This window comes from Agelaius phoeniceus, chromosome 3 (assembly GCF_051311805.1).
Source record: "Agelaius phoeniceus isolate bAgePho1 chromosome 3, bAgePho1.hap1, whole genome shotgun sequence".
Classification (NCBI taxonomy): Eukaryota; Metazoa; Chordata; class Aves; order Passeriformes; family Icteridae; genus Agelaius; species Agelaius phoeniceus.
The window spans coordinates 110890536-110906908 of NC_135267.1; the positions used below are offsets into that span (position 1 = coordinate 110890536).

The 16373-nt window shown below is 51.0% G+C and overlaps 1 protein-coding gene across 1 annotated transcript; it reads right to left on the bottom strand.

Moving 5' to 3' along the window:
• Positions 1–69: 69 nt before the first annotated feature.
• On the bottom strand, positions 70–15582 carry TTL (tubulin tyrosine ligase). The gene is made up of 7 exons (XM_054629437.2): positions 15275–15582; positions 11643–11721; positions 9733–9965; positions 6634–6769; positions 6272–6541; positions 5265–5408; positions 70–3136 (listed from the first exon to the last, which is right to left on the bottom strand). The coding sequence occupies exons 1-7, from the start codon at positions 15429–15431 to the stop codon at positions 3019–3021; spliced, it is 1137 nt and encodes a 378-aa protein (XP_054485412.1). The 5' UTR covers positions 15432–15582; the 3' UTR covers positions 70–3018.
• Between the last annotated feature and the right edge of the window lie 791 nt (positions 15583–16373).

A 16373-nucleotide genomic window follows, 5' to 3' on the forward strand; every position in this document is an offset into this window, starting at 1 on the left:
GGCAGTTCCCGGTCTCCTGGGGACTTGGCAGCCCAGGGACCCGCTGCGCCAAGGAAACACCGCAGGCCGTGGGGTTCGCATGTTTTAATGATGGTTTAGAGAGATGTGGATAGATGTGAGCTCACCGCAGAGCCGGGAGCTCAGGCATTCCCAGCCCCACATGCACAGGCTGGCGTGAGAGCAGCCGGGCACACGATCCCGAGGATGATCCTCGGCAGCGCCCCGTGTACCCCACGTCCTCTCAACACCAGGGTTTCCCAAGGGCTGCCACAGCAGACACGGTCATGGAGCACGATTATGAACGGCACAGCGTTGCTCTCCCGGGAGAGAGCTGCGTGTGGAGAACAAGAAATGCTGGGAGCAGGGACATGCAAGCAGTCCTGAAGGGCACTGGTCACAGTCACCTGGATGAAATCGGCGTTTGAGCCTTTCTTAGACTTCTCCGGCGTTCTCCGCGGACTGTGGGCGGCCACCAGATTTCAGCAGAAGCACAACATGACTAACTCGTATGGAAGAAGCCACATGGGAGTTACCTGAAACCCAGAGTCCAGTGGGACCAGACCCTGCTGGACAACACAGCTGGAACACCTGGGCCAGAAATTCTTCATGGATGACATGAAGGGATACAACTAAGACTAGAGACATTCTGTGGTATGGTAGGTGTCTTCTGGAAACCCAGCAGTATCCTGGGTGAAAGCTCAGGAAAGAGAGTAAGACCTTTTCTATTGACCTTTTAGCTGAAATAAACTAGAAAACATTTATTGTTGTATATTCCTAAAAAAAGAAACAAACAGAAGTCTCACAGGGGATTGTGAGCATCACTTGCAAGGTGCACCCAAGGCTGCAATGCCCAGGCCTCAGCCACACACACATCCTCTACTCCACCTCATAGCTAGCTAGTATTTTGGGCAAAACTTTAGGCACTGTGCTCTCTGTCCTTTATCATTTACCTTCTGTGCTTTACTTTGGGGGACACTTTGAGAGAAGGTGGAAAATACACATTTTACTCCAGAGGATGTTGCTTATTCCTGAAAAATTCAGCAGAGGATTCAAGTGTCCCTGAAACACTACCTCCCCCAAGCCCAGCTGGAAAGGCAGGGTATGAATAGCTGCATCATCTGTAGTTGTGGCTCTGCCACCAAGCATTATCTAAACTCCCCTTCTGAGGAGAAGGATGGGTCTAGCCCCCAGAATTTGAGCATTTCTTGGTTCATTGTGATGGGGAAAATTTTCTGTTCTCGTCTGCCCTAGTGTTTATGAGAGCTCAGACACACCCTGGATGAGGGCAATTGCTGTGAGATCTTCCCACTGCTGGACAAAAACCATGCAGTTTTAAAGCCCAGCTAAGCTAACATGAAAATGTCAACAGAGATGTGGTGAACTTTGCAGTTTGAGTAACAACCCTTAACAGCCCACATTTTACCTTGGTGAGTTACCACCACACTTCACCTGGACTGCAGTGAAATTCTGACACCTCTGTGCTATCGTAAGGTTAGAAAACTCAACCAATCCTTCCCCCAACATCCTTCTCCCTCCTTATCACTCATCCCCTTCCCATCAGAATTGCCTGCTGCATGAAGAACTCTGAAATCTCCATCACAAACAGAGGTGAGTACACCAAAATGCTAGGATCTTCTGAGGAGGGCAGAAATTCCATGGCTGCTTCACCTCCCATTACACACAGGCAGCTTGTAATCTCCACAACATCTTCCTGTTTGTTTCTTTGTTTGTTATGGGGAACAGGAACTGGTTTCTGTCCATGACCATCTCTCCCTGCCAGAAGGATGTGCTGGGCTCACACTCCAAATTCAGATACACTTCACGAGGTGGGACACATGACAGGGGTTTAGGTCATACTTGAAGCAGATGTTAGCTCTGAAATACAGAGATCTCAAAGAATCTAACCTCTCCTTCCCCCCAAAGCACCTGATTTCCCAGATGTGTGGCAAACAGGAATGTCTCTCCTGGTCTACAAAACCACACCCACCTTGCCCCTAGCTAAGATCAAGTTGTGGACTGTGTTCAGGGCAGAAGATAACAGTATTTGTCAAACAGATGAGAATAAAACTGGCTGGAAGAAATGGGATTTGGGTAGAAAGATTTCAGGTCCAAGCCTCAAGTAAATAATGAAGGGGAAATCTGAGAGAAGAGCCTAAATTCGTTGCAGTGCCTCAGAAGAAACTGGGATCAGGTTTCTGCTACTTGAAACACTCAGCACAAAAGTGATGCTCAAAATCCTACAGCCTGCTGCTGAGCTCCGAGGGGGGGTCTCTCTACCTCTTTTAAGCAGAATCCAACTGCCTCAGACTGGGACAATCACTGATCCAAATCTCAATAGGAAAAGGGATAGCTATAAATAAAGAAAATCGCCTTCCTTGCTTGGGTTAATTCACCACCTGCAGTTCAGCACCCTTTACCAGCCATTGCCTGGGTGTTCAGCCAACCAGACTGGAAAATGACCTAAGGAAACTGATTTCTTGGTTTTCCTGGTTTTAGGCACCAGGAGAGCTTGCTCCTTTCTATGTAACAGAGCAGGAACAAAGGAAAGGAGTCACCTATTTGGAGCTGAGCTAAGGCACTAATGATGCAGTAGGTGAGGAAAGGATAAACACAGCAGGAGGAGGACAACTCCATCGTTCTCTCCACTCAATTCCCTTAAAAAACCCAATGTTATCTCTATAGAAAAGGAGGAGCTAATACAGCATTACAGTATCCCTGCTGGGGTTTCATTTTAAGGTTGTTCTGTTGAACTCCCAGAGAGATTTGTTTCAGGTATCAAAGTCACAGGAGCTGTTTCTAAAGTGGATTTTGGTGAATGCAGGCAGAGTTATCTGAGCAGCTCTGGCTCATCACAGCTCTGTGAGGATGCCTGTTTTGTTGCTTTTCCCTGTGGTCTCCCAGAAAATATGAAGCCTGTCTCTATCACTTTTTGGCATGTTACTGAGATAAGCCACCAGAGTGTGCTGACCCGAGGGGTGCAGTCTCTCCCTGTTCACAGAGGTGGCAGCTGTGTCATCATCACAGCTTGATGAAGATCGAGGATGACTGGCTCATCTTCTGCCCAGTGTCACTGAGGGGAAAAACGCTGGAGATGGCTACATCCACAATTCCTTGGCAGAGCTCTGCATACAGCTTCCTAAGAGATGAGAGAGAGAGAGAGAGAATCAGATACCCAGGCAGGGCAAACCAGCAGACGCCTGGCCAATTTTTATGTTTTTATGTAGAAATGCGTTTTCCCAGCAAAATCTACAAGATCCCACTCCCATCACAAGGAGTTTTAGGGTGGCAAATAGGGGGAGAGCAGTATGTCTTCTACCTCCTCCCTGTTTACACCAACAAATATCTTCTTTCTCCAGGGTGATAATTCCCAGTATTGCTCCCTTTCACAAAGAACCACAAAACCCATTATCTATGTTTACAGTCAGAAGCTCTGGACCCTCAGGCCCCAGACTTGAGTCTCCACAAGATGCAAAGGGGCAGAAAACATCTCAGGGCTCCCTGTACCAGCCTTCCAACTCAGGGAGCTGGGGTTTACTGCACCAGACACTGTTCACACTGGAGTGTGCCCCAGAGGGGCTGCTCTGATGCATTCCTGGATTGATGAAAGCAGGATTAGGGAGAAGAGAGACAAGGTGTTTGAGTTAACAACAGCTTCATTTTCTGCTGGAGGAAATGCATGTGTAACCTCCCTGAATGTGCTGGCATCTGGCACATATTTAGTACCAAACCTGTTTTTCCCAGGATTAACAATGTCTTTTACTCCATGTCACTGGGGCTATGTGACAGTGAGATTTTTTTTTCAGCTCCTGGGAATGCCATTTTTTTTTCCTCTTTAAATGGGAGCTGTGTGATACAAGAGCTACAAATAAAAATAACCCTGAAGAGGAGAAGTCACAAATAGCCAAAACCTACCTCAGCTGCTTTCAATCTTCCCAGTGCCCAACAAAGCCCTTGCTCTTCCAAGAGGCACAAACCAAACACGGCACTGCTGCAATCCAAATCCACCCAGCAACAGCCAAATTCTACCCTTACAGCAAGACAAGGAGGTGCAAGGAAATAATTGCACCATGATGCACATGGGCAGTCCTGGACACAGAAAGCTCCCCAAGCTCTAGCCCTGAAAAAGCTCCTCAACAGGCTGTCTGGTAGGTTTGACCTGCATTTTTTGTCTACTGTTAGATCATTTAATTTAATCAACATCTAATCTCATAACATTCTAATGCAGCAATGTACAGCCTGCTCTGTTTTGCTGGGTTTTTTTTTTTAATATGATAGAGATGCTCACTTAGCAAAAATTTCTGGTCTCCTGCAGCTGTCTCAGTCGTGTAATACAGCACCTCCTGCTGTGCTTAAACAGAGATGTTCATGGCCAGGGCTGTTTGCCTGTTCCAGCCTCCCTGTGGCTGCTGGAAGAAGCTACAACCTGATCTCTGTGATACCAAAAGGGTTAATTCAATTTTTACTGTGCCTGTGAACTCTTAGCAGAGAAACAAGGCATGCAAAATCTGCTTTCCCAGCAAGGATGGCTGGAAGGTAAGAAGACATCTGGCTCAGGAATGCAGGCACAGCCAAAACAAGGACTTAATTTGGGAACCTGGGGAGGGTTTTTGGTAATGGGCAAATTGTAACATGCATGTAGTGGCGGAATATAAGCAAGACACTTGTAAAATCACATGGACACATAAAGTCAGGAGTTATTCCCCTTGTGATTTGAATAAATGATGCTCTTCTTAACACTAAATTGGTGTTGAGACTTTATTCCTTAGGTTTTCAGAGATTTGGTGACATCTGCAGTATCCACAGTGTGCTCTGTGGTCCTGCTGCCTGCAAATTTAGTCACTCACTTCCAGCTGCTGCCCTTAATGCTCCTCATTTAACATGTGCTCATATAAAGAGCAGTCACCAGTGGTGCCACAACAGAGACTGAGAAACAATCCGACTCCCAAAACATTAAACCTGCAAACATAACTTCAACCCAAGAGTAATAAAAATGACCCAAGTGATATCCAAACCCATTTGTTCAAAAACCCAGGTTAGTGCCCCATCCCACGTGGGAAAGAAGCTGGGGGGTACCAAACACAGAGACAAGAGTAATGAACCCAAACTGACTGGCACTTGGAGCAGTGTCCAGTGTTAGCCTGGAAAACGCCCTCCCCATTCATTTTCTTTCACCTTTTTCACTTGGAGCTGGGACACAGCCATGTTTTGGGTGAGGCATGCAAACAGTGGCATCACAAGGGTGTTCCAGAAACTGATTTACTCACTGGGCACATGCTGGGGCCCCATTGACTTCTATTAGCCAGACCTTCAGCTCCTCATCCACCATGAAGTCAAAGCCAAAGAGCTGGAAGCTCTGGTAGTGAAGATGCTTCGTGCTGATTGCAGGCTCTATACACATAAGGCAGCTTCTGTGAAGGGAGAAACAGGAACTCAGGGTTAAGGCTGCTGTGGACATGTTAAGTAGGAGGGGTTGCCCTGGAACTCTCCCAAATTACAAGTTATGTCCAACACATGCCATGGTAACCAGGTCCATGCAAGTGAGATCCCGTGAAAATCCGTGTGGGGACACCCCTGAGTTAACTCACAAAGAGCTGGAGAGCATCCTCCCTCACCACTGGGTCAGGCAAGCTGAAAAACATGATGTGCAATGCCACAAAGGGCTGCAGCAGGTCCCCAGGGAACTGCCACTGGATGCTCATTTGCCTTCAAGATTATGCCACATCTTTTTTAGTGCAATCAACAGCAATGGGGTACTGGCAAAGCAAATCCCTCCATGAAGGACTGCTTTGCCAAGACCTGGATTCTCTGCAGCACCAAGATCTCTCTCCAGGCAGAGAGTGCCCAGGCAGGAACTGGCTCTGGTGGACTGAGTAAGATGACCTAGGCAACAGCCATGTGCTGTGCTGGCTGATGGTGGGGAAAGCATCCAGAGTCTGCACACTTGAGTTCACCTTCACCTCCCCTCTATCACCTTTATGCCTTTCTTAATCTCAGCTTCTCCCAGCCCTGTCTTTTGAGCTGCTCTCTTCCCTTTTCACTCTATCCTTCTCCAGCCACAGCTGGCAAATCACAGAGATGTGGACACACACCACTGAGGCAACAGCACTTACGGAGGTGCCTTCTCACTGAGCAGTGACATGGGGGTATTTATGGCTTTATCCTAAATTTCTGCAATTGAAACCCTGTCCTTGCACTGCTTCCCCAGCTGTGTCCATACACACTCCCTGTCCCTGAAGGGTTTTACTCTCCTCAGCAGCAGGCAGCTGGCTACCTTATTATGTGTTTGATTTGCAGTAAGATGCTATTCTCAAGCGTTGTGTTCAGGGCATCCATCAGATACTGGTTGAACTCCTCGAAGAACATTTCATTCCCTTCCTCATAGCGCCCGTAGTTTTTGGAATATTCCTTCTGAATGCAGTGATTGGTCAAGTGGCAGGTTTTGTCCTGGAAGTTAGCACTGTTATATGGTTCTGAAGAGGTCCGCAGGACACCCTCTCTGTAGAGGTAGATATTATATTGATGATCCACGAGAACCCAGCTCCTGGGGGACAAGAGAACAAATTCTAATCTCAGTGGCTCCCAAAGAAACAGCATGAACAAGAAAACTGGCGTTACAAAGGCAGGAAAGGTTACCTGATGTCAAACTTGCGATGCCCTGGCTCTAAAAGTAGAGGATTCTCCAGGTACTTCTGAATCACGTGCACCTGTCCCTGCTCATCGATGAAGTCCAGGAGCTCTGAAGCCTCTGAAGAAATCAGGATCCCCTCCCCTGGCACAGAAAGTTGAAGACAAAATTAGGTAGAGGATCCTTCTACCTTTGTTGGAGCTTTTTCAGGCCCCAAGTGGCTCATCAGCCCAAAAAGCAACATGCAAGAACCCGTGGCCCCAGGGTCAGCCGGTGCCCAAGCAATGGCACAGTCACTCCATGGGAATGAATCTGTAGAGGGACCTCTTGCTTGCCATCCCCTCAAACCAGGCCTGCTGCAAATGGGAATCAAGGGGATCTGAGAGGGCACAGCCTGCCCAGGGCATGTCTGCAGGGGGGTGGCTGCTGAGGTGTGAGGAGATGCACAGCAGACAGGGACCTGGGCAAGCAGTGAGGCAGCTGCTTGGCTTGGGGGCATTCTGGTTTCTTTTGTCTTTTTTCTTCTTCCTATCTAGGCTTGGCAGGGGTAGGAGGATGTGGTGGTGCTTGTATTTTGGCACCTGACAAATTTGGTTTTGTTTTTCCCCGGTTTTCAGCAGTTTAGAGAGAACAGGGAGTTTGGCACATTTTCGACTTTTGCCCTTCTTTTTTATTTGGGGAGGAAGATTTGTGGGGTTTTTTATCCCAGACTCAAGACTCTCTTTCCCTGTCTGGCATCTCTGGCTGCCAGAGGCAGTCACACATGCACACTTGTGCAGTGTTGCCCTGCTCACTGAATTCATTTAAGTTATTATTAAAATCACTACTGAATAAGGAAAAGTACTATTTTAAATTGCTCATCCATGTACACAGTGTTCCTGCTGTGGAAGCTCTTCATTAAAAAAATGAACTGTGCCATTTAAACACTCCCACATTTTGGCTGAAGCTGTCACTGTTCATCTCTTGCAAGAGTCCAAAGAGCAAACTTCTGTTGCAGAGCACTGAAGAGAGCCTATTTTCCTTCTGGGATTTCATAAAGGAATGGCATGGTGCCAGGAGGGATAAGCCAGCTCAGGTGAAGTTATCAAACCCTCCTCTGGCACTATGCCCATTTTTGAGGTATTAAGTTTTCTGGAATAAACCTGATTACTTTGTCTTAATTTTGTGCTGAGTGTTTTTGAGGAAATACTGTGCAAAAAAACCCCCCACTCTTCAAGGGGGCCTCAAAAGGGTAATAGAGGTTTGAAGCACAGACAGGGTTTGACAGGATCATCCCACAAAAAATGCTCCTAACTGTGATTTCTGAAAGTTGCAGTCAGCACAGCCCTGCAGGTACTCCCACTGCTGCATCCTCTGCTCAGCTTTCCAGCCCTACTGTCCTCTCATTCATCCCAGCACCCTCCACCGAAAGGAAGCCTGAAATTAAAGTTTTCAGAGGGCAAGACTTTTTTAGTTTCCTGATCACAGCAGAGCAAGGCAGAACCTTGCACTGGCACAACTTCAGGCTGTGCACTGGGGAAAGGAGGGAAACAACATCCCTAAGCCAGCAAAGCTGCTGCAGTGGGGAGATCAGCAGGCACCTGCTCCACACTGGACAGATGGCAAACCAAGGGGAGGGTCAGCTTGACTGTGCACCCAGGCAGCAACCCAGTGAGGCAGCAAAGCAGCTTATGTGGGGCAGCTGTCAAAGAAAACACCAAAACCTCCAGCCACAGCTGCAAACCCTTCAAACGTTTGACTCAGGGCATCCTACACCTTGAATTTTCCCATTACTGATGGATGACTAAGCTGCTGTTACACCTGTCCCAAGACAAGAGCTGTATCTTTCTTGGTAATTAGCATGAACAAGCTTTCTTCTTCATCAGAAGTAATCCCCAGACGTATAAAACTTCCCTCTAGAAGATTACCATGAGACTCTGCTTTCCACTTCAATTTGCAGCAGCACAGTGATGAATACAAAAGGCTACTCTGCTTTAGTGCAGAAAAGATGGGATCACATGTGCATGAAGTATCTGAAGAGTCTGAACCTGCTCAGCCTGCAGCAGACCACAGCAACTGCCTTTCCAAATGCCCAGATGGATTTTTTTGCCAGTTTACCTCACAGAAACACATTCTAGCACTGGCATAACAAAAGGACTCATCTCCCCTTCGTTCCTGATGAAAACAAGGATACTCTTCCAATTCTTCTTGGTGACACAGCCAAGAGAGCAGAACAGAGAGGGAAGCTGGTGTAAAGGACAGTTTTATGGTGCAGCCTCCCTGCAGCCAGCTCTGGCTTTCACATTCTCTTTTCTGCAAGGCTGCATGCAAAGTGACTCTGCAAACAGGAGTAATGGGCTTGTTCTCTCTGAAAAGACCAGGTCCTTCCTGAGGCTGGGTTCTGCTGCACACATGGCAAGGTAAGTTTTTAAACACAGCCATTCTAACAATGTGCCCATGATAACACCATAGTGGACAGAGAGCACACAGTTACTAAAGCACTGCATTTAGAGCTGTGTCCAGCCACCTCACAGCTCCTTATTTCTGCAGAGTGAGTGATGGAATGACCCTGGAACAAGGAAGGACACATTATCACTCGGGTATCTGTTTGTCCTATTCAGATTAAATGGACAGACAGACACTGCATTGATTGTCTTTGCTCTGGTACCTTCCCCTGAGGCTTGGATGCAATTGTGACGTACTGAGCTCGTGGCTGCTCAGTGTGACCACGGGCAGGCCACTGGCACCAGGAATGGGAGTCTGGCTGAAAGACAAGCAGGATTTCCACCCAGGAGAAGGCAAGTTAAGCTACAGCACGGAGAGTTGGGCTCCTTGCCCTTGAAAGCTACTGTGACTGCCTCCCTGTATCCTGTTCTGCTCCCTCTAACCCGCTCTCCACATTCCCCTCACTTGCTGGTGCTTGCTGCCTCCTCCCCACAGCACATTCCCACATTTTGAGGGGCACGTGCATGTCCTAGGCAGCACATGCACACCACACTGCTTGTCTGGCATGGTCAGTGGAGCCCTTCACAGACACATCAGCTCGGCTTAGCCAAACCCTGTGACCCTACAGATCATGCAAAGAGTGAGGAATGATGAGAAGCAGCTCCTGGTGCTGGAGAATGAACCTTTGGCACCAGCAGAGGACTTGGCTATCCACACGTTGCCCTCTTTGCCTTCCCGCCGCCTGTTGTAGGCTGCCAGGAACACTTCCCGCTCATCTGTCCTTGAGTTGTTTATGAGATGGCGAATCCCGTTCTGGGCTGGAGCCACCGGGGTCTTCAGGTTTGTTGGGTAAATCACATATGACTCAGGGAACCACGTGCAGGACTCTGACAGCTCAGGGCTTGTCTTGATGAGCCTGGGTGAAGAGAGACAGGCTGTTAATCTCCAGAGCGTCCCCACCTGCATGGGGCCTTTTTCATAAAGAAAAATCATCATTAACTGGGCTCTTTTGCTTGATGATGAATGGCAGCTTATGGATAGTCTGTGCTAAATTATCCTGTTTTCCTTAAAGCCTTCAAATTAGGTTTTCCTAAAGATATCATGGCAACCCCAGCCCTCAGCAAAGCACTACTCTTTGAAGCAGAACCTGCATGCTTTCATTAAACATTTTACTGACAAGAAACTAACATGAAACTAACAGCTGAGAAGTTTCCCCATAACTAAAGCTGGCGCTGCATTCCCTGCATCATCTCTGCACAAGGGAACTGAGGAGGTATTTTTGCTGACATGGCTCAGAGCAGGAAGGATCACAGCTGGAAAAAGGAAAGCCAGAGCAGTAATGCTGTCTGTGCTGGAGCTTAGCCCTTGATCCCACTCCCACTGAGATAGGACCAGGTGTCCCAGCTGTGTATGAAGACCTTTGGGAAGCCACAGAAAGCAAGGGCACAGCTACATGTTCCACATCCCAAGGTGTCTGGAATCCCTCAGGCACATCTGTCCTACCAGTAATGTCTGGAGACAGCAGCAAATTCCTGTTAGCAGAGCTCAGGCCTGTTTTCTTTCAAAGTCAAGGGAGCTGCCTGCCTCTCCAAATGCCTGTGCTTTGCTTAAAGCCAAAAGTAGAGCTCATGAGGTGCTGCCTCTCTGTGCATTTGTGCCTCTCTGCTGAGATGGCAGTGAGTCAGTGGCACTTTGGGAGCCCTGAGGAATGTCATTTGTTGTCCTATGGGTTCCTAAGTAGCTTGATGCATGCTTGACCCTACAGTTAAAAAGGTCAGCCAAGCTGTAGGATATAAAAACAGGTGTGCAAGTGCTTTCAGCACTCCAGGTAACAGGCTAAAGAGGAATTCATCTGAGGAGTGCTTTAAGTGCTTGTTTAAAAATACTCTGCCACTTTCTGACAAACACCATCATCACTGCCAGGAAAGTGACTGGGAAGAGGCTCTTTGCACAGGAAGGAGAGGCCTTGGATCCTGCACACCCACTCTGCAGAACTGCATTAGTGAGAGCAGCACAAACTGTAATGGGCAATCAAACTGCTGAAGGAAACCAAGAGCTCTGACATAAAGATACAGAGTTTGCACAGGGACAGGGTTATTTACCATGGAAGTTCATCCACATTTCCCCAGGAGACCCTGGTATGGCAGGTCATGCAGAAATAACTCCCAGAGCTCTTCCTGGAGATGTCTCCAAGCATTTGTTTGACCAACAAATCTGATTAGCTAAAGGCACATTAGTGTCTCTTCTCTGTATGAAACAGAGAATAAAAGGAGAAGGTTTTAATTAAATGTCTACAAGGAAAAAGAGCAGATTCGTTTGGGTTTCTTTTTCCCTTTTGATTTGGCTCTAATCTGATTCAATACACTCTATGGTTTCAAGTAGATACAACTCAGTGGAAATGGCATTTCCCCTGAGGTTACAGAGAGGCCTTTGTGCACACAAACAGCTCCAGAGACCAGCCCAGGAGTCTGAAGACAGCACATGCACAGGGCAGCTGTTGTGTGAAATACCCTCCAAACAGGTTCAACACTCAAACAAGGGTTAGAAGAGAAGCTCCTGCCAAGCCCATCTAACATTTCAGTGAATTTCTTACTTCACCAGAGATGCTTTGCGGCACAGCTTGTCTGCTCCCCTGTAGTAATTCACCAGCTGCACAAGTCCAGGTTCATGGCCTAAGAAGGGGAAACAGAGGTCAGACAAACTCCTCAATGAACAAAGGCAAAGCAGCTGCTTGGTGCAAAGGACCTGTGCAGTAGGGGAAAAAATGGAGGCTGTTTCCTTGCCCTGCATTACAGAAACAGGTTGTGAACTGGTACTGGTCCCTGTGGTTTTTTTTCATTTAGTTACAAAAAAGCCATTCAGTTACCCACTTGTGTTTAATCTGACACATCCATCTTGCAAAGGAAAAGAATTTTTTCCTAATTCACACTGGGAACTGGCAGGTGCTCTCCATCTGCTGGTGTAAGCTTGTAAGAACCAAGATTTCAGTTACTCTTAAGTACAGGTGGAGGATGCAGGGAAGCACACTCTGACACAAAGATCACAGCTCAGCAAAGGGCCTTTTTTCTTTGTCATGTACAGCACGACTCCCTCTTGGGCCTGATGCCACAAAACACTGGGAAACACTGAAAGACTTGGAGTCTTGCTTCTTTCTAGCAGTTTGCAACAAGACCTGTTGGGTACCTGAGGTGAGAAGGAACCTCTGTGAGTCTCTGCTCCAACCTCTTGTCCAAAGTCTGAGTATCTCTAAAGACAGATACTGACTTTAAGTCCTTGTCCCAGGGCTTGGCTGCCAATCTGTGTCCCCTTGACTATACTGGTGGCCCTTCCTATAGTAACTCCAGATGTTTAAGCCTTTCTTGCACTGGAAAGTCCCAAACTGGCCCCAGTATCCAGCTGTGGCCCCAGCACTGACAGAGGGGTAAGCAGAGGGGCATCTCCTTACCAACACTGGGCTCCACACCACAAACTGCCTGCCTTCACCTTTTCACAGGACAGAAACACTCGTGCTCAGCTGGAAGCTCTCTGAGAGGGACCAGAATCCTGAAAAAGGATTTAGGGTTTTACTTATCCTCCTTGGTGCTTGCCTGGAAAAAAAGGCCTGGAGCAAACATTACCTTAAACACCAGGCAGCTGCAAGATCACAGAGAGTGGATATCTATTTTCAGCCTGAAAGTCACTTCCCTGACCCGGGCCACTTTTATTCACAAATCTTTAAGTACAAGATAGCTGAAAACCATCCTGCAGAAAAGATTTGTAGCTTCAGGCACTTCAAAGTGCATCCATCACAGGCAGTTTTTGGTGTTTTTTTTTACTGAAAAGAAAATAATAAAACCCCTCAAATTTTCTTCTGTTTCCAGTTTATCCTGGGGAGATGCATCTTCACTGGGCTCCTGAGCATTGCCATGGAGCAGTGGGCTGCAACATAGACTTGGGTGGCCAGCAAAGAGGGCACACAAGGCAGGAAGGGAAACTTCTGGAGCATGTTGTGAGGTCTGCAGCATGCATTTAGTGGGATTAAAAAGCTGCCAAGGCACTGACCAAAATGGCAATCCTCTCCTGGCCAGCAGAGCACAGAGCCCAGCATCCCCTGCTACATGAGGCCTCCACAGCCTTTCCATCCCCTCAGCACAAAACTGCTTTTCTCCTAGATGAGGGAACAGCTTAAGGGTACAATCCCCCAGGAATTAGGTTATCAGTGAGAGCTACAGAGGTCCCTGCAGCTGGGCAGAAGCAGTGGTGCATGCTGAGTCCCCACTTCTCTCCATGATCCAGCTTAGGCCCTGAGTAATGCAAATCCCTACAGTTCCCTGAATCCCAGCTTTGATGCAACAGTTGCTCAGGAAGACAAATCAAAGAAGACAGAGCTTTTTGGAAAATGCACCAAAATAACCATGTTATTTTTGGTCTGACTCTACTGATTTCAGGCAACCAGTTTCCTGCTACAGGAGGATGGTTTAAAGATGCCAGTGCCAAAGCATGGCCCCTCTCCATGGGTTATAGACATGGCTTGGCTGTGAGAAATGGTTTGAGTTTTTGTGCATCCCATGGCAACACATGCTGAAGGGCTCAGGGAAGCTCTTCCATTACTCCAGGACACTTTTAGAGGATGGAAGGGGTTAGTTAGAGATGGCCACAAGCCCACCACAGCTGGATGTGCCGTGCATGCCCACTCTCAAGGAACTGCACTTGTTCTGCAATGAGGCCTGACGCTCACAGGTCTTCCATGCTGAGCAAGTTAAAGCACAGGTCTGCCTGCTGTGCCTGCTGCAAGCACATGTGAGCATCCTCACTGCCTGAGCCTCTCCCGGTGTCTCCCTGCCCACTGCAGACACTGGGAGTGACCAGATGGCACTGCCATGTGATGGGGACTTTCCACTCACAAACGTGGAGGAGATAAGGGAGAGGTGCTGGAACTGGTGACTTGCAAATTGTTAAGAGCAGCCAGAGATGGGTCTCTGCTGAAAGAAAGGGGCTGCAAAGCCATCTTGCACCAGAGCTGCTGGAGTGAGGGGGCTCTGCCTCTTCTGATGTTTCTGCAGCCAGAAGCAGTGCTGCAAAATCACCCCAGGAAGAAAGAAACCAGGGCCAAGATGACAGTGCAGCCCCGCTCCCTGCCACACCCTGCAACACTGCCAGAGCCTGGCTCGGCTCTCCTGCTCGTGGGCACTCTCCCTCCCTGCTCCTGGGCTCTGCACCATCCAGCGGGGCAGAGGGCCAGGGTGCCTGTGCCAAGGGGCAGAAAAGAGCATGGCAGGCAGGGCACAAACCTACACAGGGCAGCTCTCAGAGCCCTGTGTGGTGGCAGGGTGACAGCGGGGGTCAGGCAGCAGGGGAAAAGGTGGTGGGGCAGGGCTTGTAGGGGGCCCTACACACACAGAGCCTCTGGAATTACCCACACCCTGCTCCAGACAGGGACAGTGCTGTCACCCTCACCGAGCCCTGCAGAGGCGCATCCCCACCAGCCTCGGCTTTGGAGTGAAGGTTTGAACGTGCCTGGCTTAGACGTGTTTCTGCTGCCTGAGACAGGAGGCAGAACAGGTCTAAGCCCCACACCACGGAAGCTCAGCACCGCAGTGCCCCTGCCCAGCAGCAGGCAGGGGATGACACCGGAGCCACCGCGACCCTACAAAGGCACCGCCGCTTGTCTGAATCGCCCGCAGCGCTGCGAACAGCCCCAAGGGCACTGCTGCAGGGCAAGGAGGGCACTCCTGGGCTGCACCAGAGGGGGGCCGGGATCCCGAGCTCTGCCGCATCTCATGGGGGGGTCTCCGGGTGACCCTCGTGTCACCCTTTCCCCCGCCCTTCCCGCTGCTTCACTACATCACAGGCCTCAAGCCGGGCGGGTGTTTGGGGGGACCCCGGTGAAATCACTCTCCGGGAGCTTGGGAGGAGGATCCTTCGAGCCCTGGCTGGCGGCAGCAGGGCCCGCAGAGCGCCGGCTGCGCGGAGACCCGCGGGGCCTGAGCTTTGTTTGGGCGCCGGAGACCGGGGCGGCCGCCGAGCCGCGGGGACAGCGACAGGGACGGGGCGGGGAGCGGGGCCGGCGGGCACCGCCTCCCGAACCGCGGGGGCTCCGCGAGGCTGCGGCGACCCGCGGGGACGCTGCCCTGCGGCGGGGGACACCGGGGACGGGCGGGCACAGCCGCAGCCACGGACCGAGGGGGAGCAGGGAGCGCCGGGCGCCGCTGCCGGCGGCGGGGCGGGCGCGGGGAGGAGCCTTACCCAGCCTGCCGAAGGGGAGCCGGTTCCTCTCGCCCAGCATCAGGTTGAAGCGGGGGTTGTCCCTGCGGAGGCGCCGCCACTGCCCGCTGGCCAGCAGCAGCCGGCTCACCTCGGTGTACACGCTGCTGCCCTCGTCCCGCACCACGAAGGTGTACATGGCGGCGGGGCGGGGGGGAAGGGGCTCCCCGCCCTACCCCCGGCGGCTCATGGGGCCCCGCCGCAGCCCAGGCAGGGCCCTGCGCGGCCGCCGCCGCCCGGCCCGGCTCCGCATGGCCGGGGCCGCCGCCCCCGAGAGCCTGCCCAGGCGGGGACTGACCCGGAACCAGAACCGCCCTCCCGAGCCCGATCCTGAGCCCGACTCCTGCTCCTGCTCCTCCCCGCCCCGTTACGCCGTGCAGCCGCCGGGGCGGGGCCGTGCGCCCGCTGGGGGCCGGGCCAGCGTCTCCGCCGTGTGACACCGGCCGGGATCTGTCACTGCCCGGGATCTGACACTGCCCGGGATCTGTCACTGCCCGGGATCTGTCACTGCCCGGGATCTGACACTGCCCGGGATATGACACCGGCCGGGATCTGTCACTGCCCGGGATCTGTTACCGGCCCCGTGACACTGGCCGGGATCTGTCACTGCCCGGGATATGACACCGGCCGGGATCTGTCACTGCCCGGGATCTGACACTGCCCGGGATATGACACCGGCCGGGATCTGTCACTGCCCGGGATCTGTTACCGGCCCCGTGACACCGGCCGGGATCTGTCACTGCCCGGGATCTGACACCGGCCGGGATCTGTCAGTGCCCAGGATCTGACACTGCCCGGGATCTGACACTACCCGGGATCTGACACCGGCCGGGATCTGACACCGGCCGGGATCTGTCACCTCCCGGGATCTGTCACTGCCCGGGATCTGACACCGGCCGGGATCTGTTACCGGCCCCGTGACACCGGCCGGGATCTGTCACCTCCCGGGATGTGTCACTGCCCGGGATCTGTCACCGGCCCCGCCGCTCCCCGGTGTGACTCCGCCCAGGGTGTCCCCTGTCACACAGGCTTGGTGCCTGCAGGCTCCGCTGCCCTCCGGTGCTCAGGGCCCCTGGGGGAT

Excerpts from the sequence above, each read along its gene's own strand:
- TTL (XM_054629437.2), bottom strand. The coding sequence starts at position 15,431 with ATGTACACCTTCGTGGTGCGGGACGAGGGCAGCAGCGTGTACACCGAG. Across the intron at positions 9,966-11,642 it reads CGCAAAGCATCTCTGGTGAA|GCTCATCAAGACAAGCCCTG; the intron begins GTAAGAAATTCA and ends CTCTTCACCCAG. Across the intron at positions 6,542-6,633 it reads CATCGCAAGTTTGACATCAG|GAGCTGGGTTCTCGTGGATC; the intron begins GTAACCTTTCCT and ends CTTGTCCCCCAG.